The 15,406-nt window shown below is 47.2% G+C and overlaps 1 protein-coding gene across 1 annotated transcript in view; it reads right to left on the bottom strand.

Annotated features, from left to right (window-relative positions):
* PKD1L2 (polycystin 1 like 2) overlaps positions 1–15,406 on the bottom strand; it is a 163,557-nt gene that overhangs the window by 47,495 nt on the left and 100,656 nt on the right. Inside the window, exons 33-34 of the mRNA XM_040329156.1 lie at positions 15,047–15,143; positions 5,473–5,607 (exon numbers count right to left, since the gene is read on the bottom strand). Of these exons, the coding sequence (XP_040185090.1) occupies positions 5,473–5,607; positions 15,047–15,143 (232 nt within the window). The remainder of the gene's footprint in view (positions 1–5,472; positions 5,608–15,046; positions 15,144–15,406) is intronic.

Here is a 15,406-nt window from a genome sequence, read left to right as displayed (position 1 = left end):
AAGCCTACTGTACCAAATATTAACATTGATTTTCTCTGATGTTGAAATAGTTATATTCAGCACTGTAAATACATCAGGTCCGGGGCTTCATCAGGGAATGCATGGCAAGGGACCCTTCAGCGCCCTGAACCGACGACGGGTGCCAGAAAGTCACCGCCGATCCAGGACTCATTCATCTTTATGAATGTGAGTCTGTCCACGGAGTCTGTGGACAGACGGGTCCTCTTGTCCGTGACCACCCCACCTGCCGCGCTGAATGTCCGCTCAGATAGTACGCTGGAGGGGGGGCAAGACAATAACTCCAGCGCATACTGAGCGAGCTCGCGGCAGGTGTCCAATCTGGCAACCCAGTACTCCATGGGGTCGTCGGTGCTCATACTGTCAGAAGCACCGACGGACGCCATGTAGTCTGCCACCATGTGGGCCAGCCGCTGGTGGTGACTGCTGCTGCTGCTGCTGGTGGTGGTACTGGGTCGCTCGGTTTGGAAGAACATCCTCATCTCTTCCATTAGGTCCCCTGCTCGGCTGCAGCTGGGTGCAGCCACCTGCTGGGTGAGATGAGGGGGGACAACTGGAGGCCGGGGAGTTGCCTGCTCCAACCGTCTGACAATGGCTGCCTGCAGTTCCTCCATCCGGTGCTGCCTCCGGCTGGCTGGGATGAACTGCTCCAGTTTCCCCTTGCACCTGGGATCCAAAAGGGTGGCCATCCAGAAATCATCCCTCGTCTTGATGGTCTTAACCCGGGGGTCCCTCCTGAGGCATCTCAGCATGTGGGCAGCCATGGGGAAGAGCACAGCCCGCTGTGACTCCTCAATGCTGGCCAGGTGAATGAGGTGCGACTCTTCATCCCTGAGGCGCTGCTGGTCAAACTCAGACATGCCCAACCCCCGGACTATCGGTGCCCCCAACACCGGCTCTCCCTCCTGACCAGGCCCTGACTCCGGGACGACACCAGCAACCACCTCCTCCTCCTCTTCATCATCATCCTCCTCCTCCTCCTCCTCGTCCTGGCCCTGGTCTCGGTGGAGCATTGCTGACTCCTCCTGCTCCACCAAGGCACTCTCCCCAGCCTCGAGCAGGCGATCTAGTGTCCTCTCCAGCATGAACAGTATTGGCAGCACGCTATTGAGGCCAATTTGCTCACTGCTGACCATCTTGGTCGCCTGCTCGAAGGAGGACAACACTTGGCAGACCTGGTTTATCTGCCCCCACTCCGCACAGGCGATGAAAGGGAGTTGTGGTGAAGCCCTCTCAGTGCCTAGTTCCATCAGGTACTCCCTCACCGCCCTTTGCTGCTCCCACAACCTCTTCAGCATGTGGAGGGTGGAGTTCCACCGCGTCACACTGTCCACAATCAGCCTGTGAAGGGGCAGATTGTACTTCCGCTGCAATTTGGACAGGGACGCGGTAGCGGTTGGGGAGCGCCTGAAGTGGCTGGCAATCCTACGCGCCTTTGCCACAATGTCACTCAACCCTGGATAAGTGCGCAGGAACTTCTGCACCACCAGGTTGAGGACATGTGCCAGACAGGGCACGTGCGTCAGACTGCCAGCATGGAGGGCGGCGAGTAGGTTGCTGCCGTTATCGCAGACAACCATACCTGGCTGGAGCCTTCGGGGTGTCAGCCACTTCTGGACCTGAGCTTGAAGTGCTTTCAGCACTTCTTCTCCAGTGTGTCTCCGGTCCCCTAAACTAACAAGCTGGAGCACGGCCTGACAGCGCACGTGCCCCACACTTGAGTAGCTACGGGGGCGCTTGCTGGGAGGCTCAGCAGCTGCGGAGACAGTGGCTTGAGGGAGACCAGCAGTTCTCCCCTGGACACCCCGGGGCGGCACCACAAGATCGGTTGCCGACGATCCCTCACCGACGCCTCGGAGGGAAACCCAATGGGCCGTGAAGCTGATGTAGCATCCCTGCCCATGCCTGCTGGTCCAGCCATCCATTGTCAGATGAACCCTGTCGCTGACAGCGTGATCCAGCGACAGGGTTACATTCTGCACAATGTGCTGGTGTAGGGCAGGGACACCAGTCCTGGCAAAGAAATGGCGGCTGGGGACACGCCATTGGGGTTGGGCCTGCTCCAACATCTGCCTGAAGGGGTTGCTGTCAACTATGTTGAAGGGCAGCAGATGTTGGGCAATAACCCTTGCCAGGAGCCCATTGAGGGAACGCACACGTCGGTCTCCAGGGGGGAAGGGAGTGGTGCGGTCAAAGGCGTCTGAAATCGACGCCTGGCGCCGGACGGCAGTGCGGGACACAGACGTGGAGGGTGCTGTGGAAGTAGAGGTCTGGCTGCCGGTACCAGTACCTCTACTAGAGGGAGCGGGGGGGCATGACCTGCTGGAAAGAGATGAAGATGTGGCAGGGGCTGCTGTACCCTGCTCACTTGTGGTGGTGGCGCTGCTACCACCACCACGCTTCATCTCGTCATACAACGCCCAGTGGTTTATCCTCAGGTGCTGGTTCAGAGCTGTGGTACCCACCCGAGCCAAACACTTCCCTCTCTTCACCCTCACTTTACAAATCCGGCAGATGGCCACGGTAGGGTTGTCTGCCACCAGGGTAAAGAAATTCCAGACAGGTGACTTCAGCACCGCCCTCCTGTCAGATGGGGTGACGCTTACTTGCACCTGCTGGGACTCGGTGCGCACAGGTGGAGCTGCCTGCTGCTGCTGCTGCTGCTGCTGCTCCTCCTCCTGACACCTCCTGCTGCCATCACCAGTGGAGACCCTGACGATGGTCTCCCTGGTGGTGACCTGGCGCACCGTTTCACCAGGGGGCCTACCTTCCCCGTCGTCACTGACGTAGTGAGCCGACGCGTCAGATGGCAACCATGATGGGTCACCCTCTTCGCCCCCAGAGATGTCAGACCAAGGGCTGAGATGTGTTGGTCTGAGGGAACCACGTGACATGGAGCCTCTAGCCTGGCTCCGCTGTCCCCTCACCCACGCCTGGGTCTGACTAGGTGCTGCTGTTTCCTGCACCAAAACAGCAGCACCAGTTTGAAGGGATGTCTCTGGGATACTGCCAGCAGGTATCCCATCCTCCTCATCCATCCCTTCAAAAAGGTCCTGACCATCAGGACAGAGCTGGAGGTCTGCCTGATGCATGGCCTCCCCCAAGAGATCCCTCTCACTGTCGCTGTCGAACAGTAAGATGCTGGACTCTTGGGGGCTGGGGGGGGGTAGTACAGGCACCGGTGTAATGGTGGTACTACTGTGAGTCGGGACCGACGACTCAGTGGCACTGCTGTGCCCCATGTAGTCCACCACTACTTGAGCCTGAGATGGCAATATCGGGCGGCTGCCCGATGGGAAGAACTCCCGGATCAGGCGTACTCCCCTTGCACCCGATCCTCTACCACTAGTAGGGGCACGAGAGGTACCCCGTGCTGGCAGCGATCCAGCACTGGGAGTAACTCCCCTACCCCTGCTGCCACGGCCACGGATGCCGCTCATTATTGCTGATATGTGTGTGGGGGGGGTAAACTTTATTGGGGGGGGTAAATGTGAACAAAATGTGTTTTGTGTATTTTTTACAAGACAGGCACGCAGACAAAGACGTACACAGACAGCTACTAAACTATAAGAAAAGTAGTACACCAGACAAGGACTACAAAATTAAAGAAAAAAAAAAAAGCACTAAACAAACACTAACTTTTTTTTTTTTTTTTTTTTTTAAACACAAAACACAGACACTAAACACACACTAAGCTAAGCTAGATGAAATAAATGTACACTAACAGTGTGTACACTTACTACACAAAATTTTACTAAACTGAACACAAAACTTAGCTTTTATAAAAGCTCTTTAGGGAAAACTAAACAAAATGTGAACTGAGATGCCTATCAAATATCACTGAACAGCGAACCTGCAAGATCTAACAGTAACACAAGATGAACAAAACTTAGCTTTTAGAAAAGCTCTTTTATAAAGCTCAGCAAAATGTGTTCTGAAATCTCTTGCAAATATCACTGAACAGGGAGGATTGCAGGATCAAACAGTAACACAAATGAAAAAAACAGCACAAAACAGCACAAAACGTAGCTTTGAAAAAAGCTCTTGGGTCTATTGCTTTGAAAAAAGCAGTTGATATACTGGAAAAGATCCACTGGAATCACTAAATAGCAATGCTGGTGATGATCTAAATCAATCAAGAACAAAGACACAGGAAACCAGGAACACAGAAACAGCCTCCACACTCTATAGCCAGCTTCTGAATCTGCAATGAAATGGTGCTGGGAGTGAGCTTATATAATGTCCATGCAGGCAGGTTCCTATTGGTTGCTAACCTGTGACGAGTGTGGAAGGAGAACTCTGATTGGCTCTGATGCAAAAGGGCAGAGCAAATAATCGCGCAATATTCCTATTGCCGAATATTCGCATTGCGAATATTCGGCAATATAAAATGATCGCTTCAGCTACTCGGCCCAATGGCTCTAATCATACCAGCAATGCTTTCAGACGTCTATGGAGATCACTAGGATGTGATCTGTTTTACAAATGAAACTGTAAAAATCGCTCTGATGCGGAAGATCGGGGCGAGGAAAGTAATCGCGCGATATTGCGTTTGCCGAATAATCGCATTGCGATCTTTCTGGAAAATTCAATGAACGCTTCAGCTACTCGGCCCAGGGTCTCTAATGATACCAGCAATGCTTTTAGACGTCGATGGAGATATCTAGGATGTGATCTGGTTAAAAAAAAAAATTGTAAAAAATCGAATATTCGGAATTGCGAATATTCACCGCGAATTTCGAAATATAGCGCGATTTCTCGAATATGCTATATTCGAGTCGAATATTCGCAATGCGAATATTCGTGAGCAACACTACTGATTACTGTAAAAATGACAATGGTCCCAAAAATGTGTCAAAAGTGTCCGATGTGTCAGCCACAATGTTGCAGTCACGATAAAAATCACTGATCGCCGGCATTACTAGTAAAAAAAAAAAAAATATTAATAAAAATGCCATAAAACTATCCCCTATTTTGTAAATGCTTATTGCGATTTTTTTTACCAAAAATATGTAGAAGAATACGTATCGGCCTAAACTGAGGGGAAAAATACTTTTTTAATATATTTTTTAGGGATATTTATTATAGAAAAAAGTTAAAAATATTGAATTTCTTTCAAAATTGTCGCTGTATTTTTGTTTATAGCACAACAAATAAAATCCGCAGAGGTGATTAAATACCACCAAAAGAAAGCTCTATTTGTGGGATGTCAATATTGTTTGGGAGCCACGTTGCACGACCGCGCAATTGTCAGTTAAAGCGTCGCAGTGCCGAATCGCAAAAAGTGGCCCGGTCTTTGACCAGTAAAACGGTCCGGGGCTGAAGTGGTTAATAGAAGTACATATTATCTATCTGCCAAAAACTGTAGCTTTTATTATTTTCCTTTTTTATACATGCTCTGTATTTCTGACACATGAAGAAAGCAGTCTGATTTGTTCTGTACTCAGATCTTACCTAGTATTTCTCTTATTAATGCAAATACTTTTTGCTCTTTAATACAATTATCCTTCATCTTTGAGACATCGCTAGGAGGGGGAGGCTGGTAAATGTTGCTGTCTCTGCGAGATTCCAGCAAAACTTTTGAATCACCTGTGGATACACAATAAATACAGATACCATTCTGAATGAAGACACAATTGATGGGTACATTTTCATTATGGCAACATTTTCTATGATAATTGGAAATGTCTCCTTCTGCCCTGATCCTTCACTACATAGGACCAGGAACACCATTGCCAAAATACCATATTTTGCCAATTTATCTTGGTGCTGCTACAGTATTAGACCACAGAGGAGTAACTATTTAAAATTTGTTAAAACATTAGATATATTTATTTCAGTATCAGTTATTAAAACAGAATTGATGTCAGAATGAACGTTTTATGCCCCATACTAGGGTTGTCCCGATACCACTTTTTTAGGAATGAGTACAAGTACCGATACTTTTTTTCAAGTACTCGCCGATACCGAATACCGATACTTTTTTTAAAATGTGTCCCCAAATGCAGCCATGTCCCCCCACATATGCAGCCATGTCCCCCCACATATGCAGCCATGTCCCCCCACATATGCAGCCATGTCCCCCATATAACCAGCCATGTCCCCCATATAACCAGCCATGTCCCCCATATAACCAGCCATGTCCCCCATATATGCAGCCATGTCCCCCATATAACCAGCCATCTCCCCCATATAACCAGCCATGTCCCCCATATAACCAGCCATGTCCCCCATATAACCAGCCATGTCCCCCATATATGCAGCCATGTCCCCCATATAACCAGCCATGTCCCCCATATAACCAGCCATGTCCCCCATATAACCAGCCATGTCCCCCATATAACCAGCCATGTCCCCCAGCCATGTCCCCCATATAACCAGCCATGTCCCCCATATAACCAGCCATGTCCCCAATATAACCAGCCATGTCCCCCATATATGCAGCCATGTCCCCCATATAACCAGCCATGTCCCCCATATAACCAGCCATGTCCCCCATATAACCAGCCATGTCCCCCATATAACCAGCCATGTCCCCCATATATGCAGCCATGTCCCCCATATATGCAGCCATGTCCCCCATATAACCAGCCATGTCCCCCATATAACCAGCCATGTCCCCCATATAACCAGCGATGTCCCCCATATAACCAGCCATGTCCCCCATATAACCAGCCATGTCCCCCATATAACCAGCCATGTCCCCCATATATGCAGCCATGTCCCCCATATAACCAGCCATGTCCCCCATATAACCAGCCATGTCCCCCATATAACCAGCCATGTCCCCCAGCCATGTCCCCCATATAACCAGCCATGTCCCCCATATAACCAGCCATGTCCCCCATATAACCAGCCATGTCCCCCATATATGCAGCCATGTCCCCCATATAACCAGCCATGTCCCCTATATAACCAGCCATGTCCCCCATATAACCAGCCATGTCCCCCATATAACCAGCCATGTCCCCCATATAACCAGCCATGTCCCCCATATATGCAGCCATGTCCCCCATATAACCAGCCATGTCCCCCATATAACCAGCCATGTCCCCCATATATGCAGCCATGTCCCCCATATAACCAGCCATGTCCCCCATATAACCAGCCATGTCCCCCCATACCTAGATGCCGCCGCCTGGTTAAACAGCGTGCAGGGAACATCACAGCTTTCATTTGAATAGCTGTAGTCTTTCGCGCCGCGCTGCGTATAGACACTCCCCCTTGCTTGGGATTGGACAGTTCACCCGAGCAAGGGGGAGTGTCTATACGCGGCGCGGCGGGAAACACTACAGCTATTCAAATGAAAGCTGTAATGTTTCCTGCCCGTATTAACCAAGCGGGGATGCGGCGTAGCGGAGGGATGCGTAGGCGGCGACGGCGGGAGTATTCTATTTCGGTATCGGGGGTATTTGCGGGAGTACGAGTACTCACGCAAATACTCGGAATTGGTCCCGATACCGATACTAGTATCCCTACCCCATACACACGATCGGAATTTCCAATGGAAAAGTCAGACAGACTTTTTCCATCGGAAATTCCGACCATGTGTATGCCCCATCAGAGTTTTTCCATTGGATATTCTGAGGAATTCCATCGGAGTTTAGATAGAGAACATGTTCTCTTTTACTCCGATGGAATTCCGTCGGAATTACGATGTGAGTTTGGCCGGGCAAAACACCGATCCTGTGTACGGGGCTTAAGAAAAAAATATTTCCGTCAGATTATTCATCCTCCAGTAAGTGGTCCATCATACGTAGCTGTCATACATAACCATATAGGTTTAAATATTTATTACTAAAAGGGCAGGGGCCCTCCATGCAGCTAGGGCCCCTCGGCAGTGCCCAGGTATGCCCTCTCATTAAGACAGCCCTGGGCATAGGGATCTATGTATAAAAACTTTGCTGAACAAATGTCATGCCGCGTACACACGATCATTTTTCGGCATGAAAAAAACATTGTTTTTAAAAAACGTCATTTAAAATGATCGTGTTCAGTTTCTGAAAAACGACACATTTGTTTTCTCGCACATGCTGCATTTTTTAACGTTGTTTTAAAAAATTTTGTTTTTCAGGTTGTAAAAAATGATCGTGTGTGGGCTAAAACAACGTTTTAAACCCACGCATGTTCAGAAGCAAGTTATGAGATGGGAGCGCTCGTTCTGGAAAAACTACCGTTCATAATGGAGTAAGCACATTCATCACGCTGTAACAGACAGAAAAGCGCGAATCGTCTTTTACTAACACGGAATCAGCTAAAGCAGCCCAAAGGGTGGCGTCATCCGCATGGAACTTCCCCCTTTATAGTGCCGTTGTACGTGTTGTACGTCACCGCGCTTTGCTAGAGCATTTTTTTTAAAACGATGGTGTGTGGGCAACGTCGTTTTAATGATGAAGTTGGAAAAACGTTGTTTTCATGCCGAAAAATGATCGTGTGTACGCGGCATAACACATTAAAAAGCTCCAACAAGACTTGACATGCCTGTGTTCTATAACTTTCTCAAATGATTGAAGCTCCATCTAGTGGTCAAAATTGCTTTTTTTCCTGATTAGAGAATATTTATAATGAATACTGCATTATGGATATTAGATGACAATTCGATATGAGATACTGTATTTAATACACAAAACGTGAAGTTTCATTGGAGCTTTTCGAATGTGTATCACATTCCTTCAAGGAACCTTTTCATACATAGACCCTATAATGTATTTTTTTTTTACTGCAGTACTTGATTTGAACAACGATGTACTTTAAAGCCCAACTCCAGAAAACCTAAACATTCTCCCTTGCAGTGGGGCTGCACCCCCACTGCAAGGGGTTGACTGCTTGCTTCTGTCTAAGGCCCCTTTCAGACAGAGCGGAATCCACCTGCTCAGCGGGAGATCTCTCCGCTGATCCCCACTGAGCAGGCAGATAACAGATCCGTGTCCGCTCTTCATAGCTTCATGTCTGCTTCTATCCGATTGTCATCCAATCTGATCCACCGTATGGATTGGGAACGATCCCTATCCATCTGTTTTTAACTGATCAGATGCCGTCGGGTGACAGCGGACACGTCTTCTGACATCTGCCACCCCATAGAGAACAATAGGTGGTCCGATGGGGTCCACCTGAAAAATGGACAGGCGGACCCGATCAGTTAGCTGAAAGGGGCCTTAGCAAGAAGCTCTTATACTTACTTGATCCTCTGCCCCTCCTGAAAGACAGCACTCCCTATGCTCTAGAGGTGGACTATCCCTTGCTGTGCTAACGTCCAATGGGTTACGGTCTCTTGGAGCATGTGGGAGAAGAGGCTGCAGAGACTTTGTCTAGCAATGTGGAGGAGACCCCAGAAACGGAGGAAAGCATAACTAAAACTGCTTTACTAAATCCCCTACAGTAACTAGCATTTAACTATTGTAGTGCAGGTGCAGCCCCACTGCAAGGGACAATTGTAAGGTATCCTGGAGTTCATCGTTTAGGCCCCTTTCACACGGGGCGGATCAGTAATGATCCGCCCTGTGAACCTCTGCTTGCTCAGCGGGGATCGCTCCGTTGATCCCCGCTGAGCCGGCGGATGACAGGGCGGTCCCCGCACACTGTGCAGGGACCACCCTGTCTTTTCTGCGGTCTCCCCTATGGGGGGATCGGATGAACACGGACTGTATGTCCGTGTTCACCTGATCCGATCCGCCAGACGGATGGAAAAGTAGGTTTTTCCTCCGTCACACTTTGGCGGATCGGAGCGGGTCGGATGTCAGCGGGCATGTCACCGCTGATATCCGCGGCTCCATAGAGGAGCACGGAGCGCCCGTTCAGGTCCGCAAAAAAAACTGTCAGGCGGACCTGAACGGGCCGCCCGTGTGAAAGAGCCCTTAAAGGGTCACTAAAGGAATTTTTTTTTTTTAGCTAAATAGCTTCCTTTACCTTACTGCAGTACTGGTTTCATGTCCACATTGCTCGTTTTTGCTTTGAAGTTGCTGTAATTCTGCTCTGATCTCCACACTTCCTGCTTGTCTGGCTCCTTATGAAAAATCTCATGGCAGCTTTTCACTGTGGTCTAAGCTGTGTGTCTAAAACTCCTCAGAACCAATCAGATTCATTTTGAAAAAAAACACTGCCCTGGATTTGTTTGTTTTTGTTCTGTGTGTCTCTTTACTTCACAGAAACATGAAACCAGTTTAAAAACGAAAGTGAAACTGCAGGCACATTATATGATTGTTTTTTATCTATTTTTAATCATTTTTAAAAGGAATCAGTTAACTTTTATGTCTCTATACCCTGTAAACAGTCATTTCAGCAAAAAAATTTTTTTCCTTTAGTGACCCTTTAAGGATTTGTTAAAAGTATTTAGTTTTTTCGGCATTTGAGCTGCATTTGAGGGACTTTTTAAATGTAGAATAGCAGGTTTCCAATTGCATTAATTGTGTAGTATGGATGACAGTTCTGAGGCTGCTTTTTACCTGCTGAAGTTCTGTTCACGGTGACGCGGTTCTGACGTCACCGCGACACCAGCTGAACCCGGAAGACACGGGCAGGCACATCGAGGAGCCGGCCGGCTCGATTTTATTCTCATGCTCCATAACAATTGACTAATTGTAAGTGCGCATTTTTATACTTAATATTAAAGTCACCTTGGATTTTATACTATGCTAATCTTTTTTTCCATGGTACATCTTCACATGTGAAAGTTACTACGAGGAGTCCCCTGGTGGAGAGCTGTTGAGAGTTATCTGTCTCATGCGCTTGCGATCTCCTAATCAGAGATCAATCCAGCTGGTAAGAGGCAGTATTATCTAAGGTGGTGGCTTTCCTATCTTCACGTTCTTCTGGAAGTTGGGAGATCTTTTCTACACTGAATTCACACAGTCTTGAGATGCCGATGCTATTTGGCGGATTATGCTATTTTTGGACTATATAAATACACATGTCAATGGGTTGTTGTGTTTTTTACATTGTATTATCATTTTATTATGTTTTGCACATATTAACAAGTTTAAACCCAGCCATTGGTTTTCACTGATCTGGATTGTTAAAATCTGGGCTTAATTAGTATTTAGACCCATTACTTGGGATACTTTATTAATTTATATTATTCAGTTTTCTCTATTAGAGAAGGATCTCCATATAGTCACTTGTTATAGCGCAGCTTTTTGTATCACAAAACAGTAGCTACAAGGAAACTTTGTATTGCGATTTGCTTGTGACATCATTGCAACTTTCATGCGACTTTGATGTTTTGCAACTTTGGCAAATCATAACAGTACAGAGTGTGACATAGCGTATTGAACGTACAAAACCCTCTGAAGTCACAAAGATAAGACAAGGAATCTACTTGCAACTTTTGTGATTTATAACATTGCAGTCTTTGGCACTCATTTTGCAAGGAAGATGCCGAAAAGTAGTGTGGGAACAATTTTTTTAGTCGCTGCAACTTGAGGCACAGCAATTAAGACATCACCCATTGAAATGAATGTGTTTTGACTTGTCGTGTGACCTTCTGTGTCACACGTCACAACAAGTCGCATGAGAAATCGTAGCAGTACGAACTAGGGCTTAGCCCCTGTACCCAAAAGCATATGTTTGAGTAAAGTTGTATTCGAACGCAAAACACACCATTCGTAATTTGTTTTTATCTTTAGGAGCCCAAAGACTTTCAAGACTAAAGCCTAGCACACACTAGTAGTTTTTTTTGTTCTGAACGAACGAATGAAAAAAAAAACTGAAGAGCTCAGGAGGAGCTGCTGTACTAACAATTCCATGTTAGTACAGCGATCTCCCCTGTGGGGCTTTTTGGTTCTGACAGGTTGACGGCCTCCCGGCCAGAACACACTGGTTAGCACTCTCAGCCATTGAGACAGATGTGTAGAATAGAATTACAGCACCACTCTTACACATGCATTACTAATTCATGAACTCCAGTTCATGGCTAAACCAAGCAAACATTTAATGCCATCTCCATGGATGGTGAGATTATCTCTGGATGTTTCCATTTGCTGTATTTCCCTAGAGAACCATTAACTCAAACATATGCAGTGTGACCTTTGAATCTAAACCTTACTCATAGTTTCATGTTTTTGATTATCAAGTGGCCTTGAAGGACACAGGATCCAGTCTTGGCAGGATTTGTGCAGCGCCCAAGTTTTGGCAATTTCTTAGGTAAACTCCATTTCATGTTCTGCACTGAGCTAAGGCCCCTTTTACACGGACGGATAGAATGGTGCTTTTAGCTGCGGATTCTACCGCAGCTAGAAGCACACAATGCTTTCCTATGACACACTTCACTCGCTGCGTTTATCTGCGGTTTTGTGCGAATAGAAAATTTTTTATTGAATGCGTTCAGGTGCGATCTGGCGTAGCTATCAGCACATAATCACAGTGCACTGTGTCAGCTGCGTTTGGAATAAATCTTAAGGGGGAACTCCACGCCAAATTTTAAATAAAAAACCGGCATGGGTTCCCCCCTCCAAGAGCATACCAGGCCCTTGGGTCTGCTATGGATTTTAAGGGGAACCCCCATACGCCAAAAAAAAGGCGTGAGGGTCCCCCAAAATCCATACCGGACCCTTATCCGAGCACGCAGCCCGGTCGGTCAGGAAAGGGGGTGGGGACTTGCTAGCGCCCCCCCCCCTCCTGAATCGTACCAGGCCGCATGCCCACAACATGGGGGGGATAGGTGCTTTGGGACACCCCAAAGCACCGTGTCCCCATATTGATGGGTATAAGGGCCTCTTCCCGACAACCCTGGGCATTGGTTGTGGGGGTCTACGGGCGGGGAGCTTATCTTAATAAGGGGGCCCCCAGATCCCGCCCCCCCTACCCTAGGTGAATGAGTATGGGGTAGCCATTCACCTGGAGGAATAAAAAAAAACATACTACACAGGTTTTAAAAGTCATTTATTAGGCAGCTCCGGGGGGTCTTCTTCCGACTTCGGGGGTCTCTTCTTCTGATCTCAGGTGCCTTCTTCCTTCTGCCGGGCTTCTCCGCTGTCTTCTTGCAGCTCTTTTATCAGTGGAGCGAGGCCCGGTCTTCTATCGTCTTCTTCCCTCTTCTCCGTTGTCCTTCAGGCGGGCTTCTCCACTGTCTTCTTGCAGCTCTTTTACCAGCGGGGAGGGCCCGGTCTTCTGTCGTCTTCTTCCCTCTTCTCCAGTGTCCTTCTGCCAGGCTTCTCCGCTGTCTTCTTGCAGCTATTTTACCAGCGGGGCCCGGTCTTCTGTCGCCTTCTTCCCTCTTCTCTTCTTCGATGTTGACACGTCGTTTCCTCCCGCCATAATGCTGGGTGCGCGGCGCGCACCGATTTATATAGGCCTCTTATGACATCACAGTCCCATCATGCTCCAGGTGGCGATAACATAATTGGGCGGATATCACCCGGTGACCCCGCACCCTTATGTCAGAGGTCCTGTGTGTCTTTGGCTCTGATTCAGGCAAAAATTTGAAGCTGATTTGTCCCTGAAATGGAGAACATAGACACACCGGACCCCTGCTGTGAGCCGCATCAGAATTAAGTGTGAACCCAGCCTCAAACATAAAGTTGATGCCCTTGGTGACCTTTACTAAGTGGCTAGCTGGCTGACTGACATATTGGTTTAACACACACAGTGAAAATATAAAACTTGTAAAAGTAAACTTATGTTGGTATAAACAATATTGCTTGTAAGGTTTGCCCAAAAATTTACATTGTTTGGATTTCCAACTCTGAGAAAAGCATGGACTCTGGAGATGGATTCCGGCGTATTTTAACATTTTTCCTTGATTTGTTAGTAGTCATACTAAAAGATAATCCCAGAGAAAACTGCAATCTTCTAAATTGCATATAACATTTTTCCTAATAAAAAATATTCTTGGAAATAGTACCGTATTTTCCGGCGTATAAGACGACTTTCTGGATGCAAAAACATGCATCCAAAGTCGGGGGTCGTCTTATACGCCTGGTACGGTCTCAGTACTCACTTTTTTTTCCCAGCTGTGACAGTCCCCCATGCTGCGAGCGCGAGCGTGAATGATTTCAAAGCCGCGCCTTCTCTTCAGAGTGTTCTGTGATAGGAGGAACAAAAATCTTCCCAGCAGCGCCTCTGTTCTGTGTTCCTCCTGTCACAGATGCCTTCTCATCCTCGGACGAGATGAGAAGACGTCCATGATAGGCGGAAAACAGAACAGAGGCGCTGCTGGGAAGATTTTTGTTCCTCCTATCACAGAACACTCTGAAGGCGCGGCTTTGAAATCATTCACGCTCGCGCTCGCAGCATGGGGGACTGTCACCGCTGGGGAAAAAAAAAGTGAGTGTTTGCGGTTATTGCACTGGGGGGCAACAAGTTCAGGCACAGTGGGGGCAAGTGAGGGGCAAGTGATGGCAATGTGGGGGCATGTAATGGCACAGTGGCACAGTCTGGGCATGTAATGTAATGGCACAGTCTGGGCATGTAATGTAATGGCACAGTCTGGGCATGTAATGTAATGGCACAGTCTGGGCATGTAATGTAATGGCACAGTCTGGGCATGTAATGTAATGGCACAGTCTGGGCATGTAATGTAATGGCACAGTGGGGGCATGTAATGTAATGGCACAGTCTGGGCATGTAATGTAATGGCACAGTGAGGAATGTAATGTAATGGCACAGTGAGATTTGAAAAAGCCTGTTTCTGTCAGCGGTTCTGGCTCCCCCTCAGCTTCCAGAAAGACTAGTAGGAAGGGGGTAGTCTTATACAGTGAGTATATCCCAAAATCAAAAATTTTCCTGGAAAATTAGGGGGTCGTCTTATACGCCCAGTCGTCTTATACGCCGGAAAATACGGTACATTATCTACAATTATTGATGCATGCACAATGAAAAGTGCCAACCTGTTATTTTTCTTTCCTCCCCAACAGCATAGCAAAAAGCACATAGCTACCTGCCATGGCCGACACCACTGCTTCATCTCTTCCTCTAGTTTTTATTAATTTCTTAGTATTACAATATGCCTTTGTACTATACTGATATTATATTGCTTGAAGTATTATTAATATTACATTGCTGCCTTTGGTAAGATAGATTTTTTTTTAGATACCTGGTGTAGAAAGTTTTCCATTGAGAGCAGTGTCTTCTTCATCTTCTGGTTCTACTTTCTTAAGAACTAGAGCAAAAAATGCAGCAAATCCCAGAACCTAAAACATAATAAATGCAGGCTGGATTATTTGTCGCTTGGTTTTAACAAGAAGAAAAAACAACTGTCGCTCCCTTAAAGCCTTTGGAAAATTGCACATTATTTATTAATATAAGCTTCCAAATATGTATTTGTTAGCAATAAAGCTCTAACCACCAGGGAACCAAGCTGGTTTCAGCAGCTTGAAATAAATGCGTTATTTCGTATAATGTGCAATAGGCAATACATTGACATCTTACGTTGACACCAATACTCATGCCAATG

This window comes from Rana temporaria, chromosome 11 (assembly GCF_905171775.1).
Source record: "Rana temporaria chromosome 11, aRanTem1.1, whole genome shotgun sequence".
NCBI lineage: Eukaryota > Metazoa > Chordata > Amphibia > Anura > Ranidae > Rana > Rana temporaria.
The sequence above is the reverse complement of the archived record's forward strand: the minus strand, read 5'-3'. Positions and strand labels throughout refer to the sequence as shown.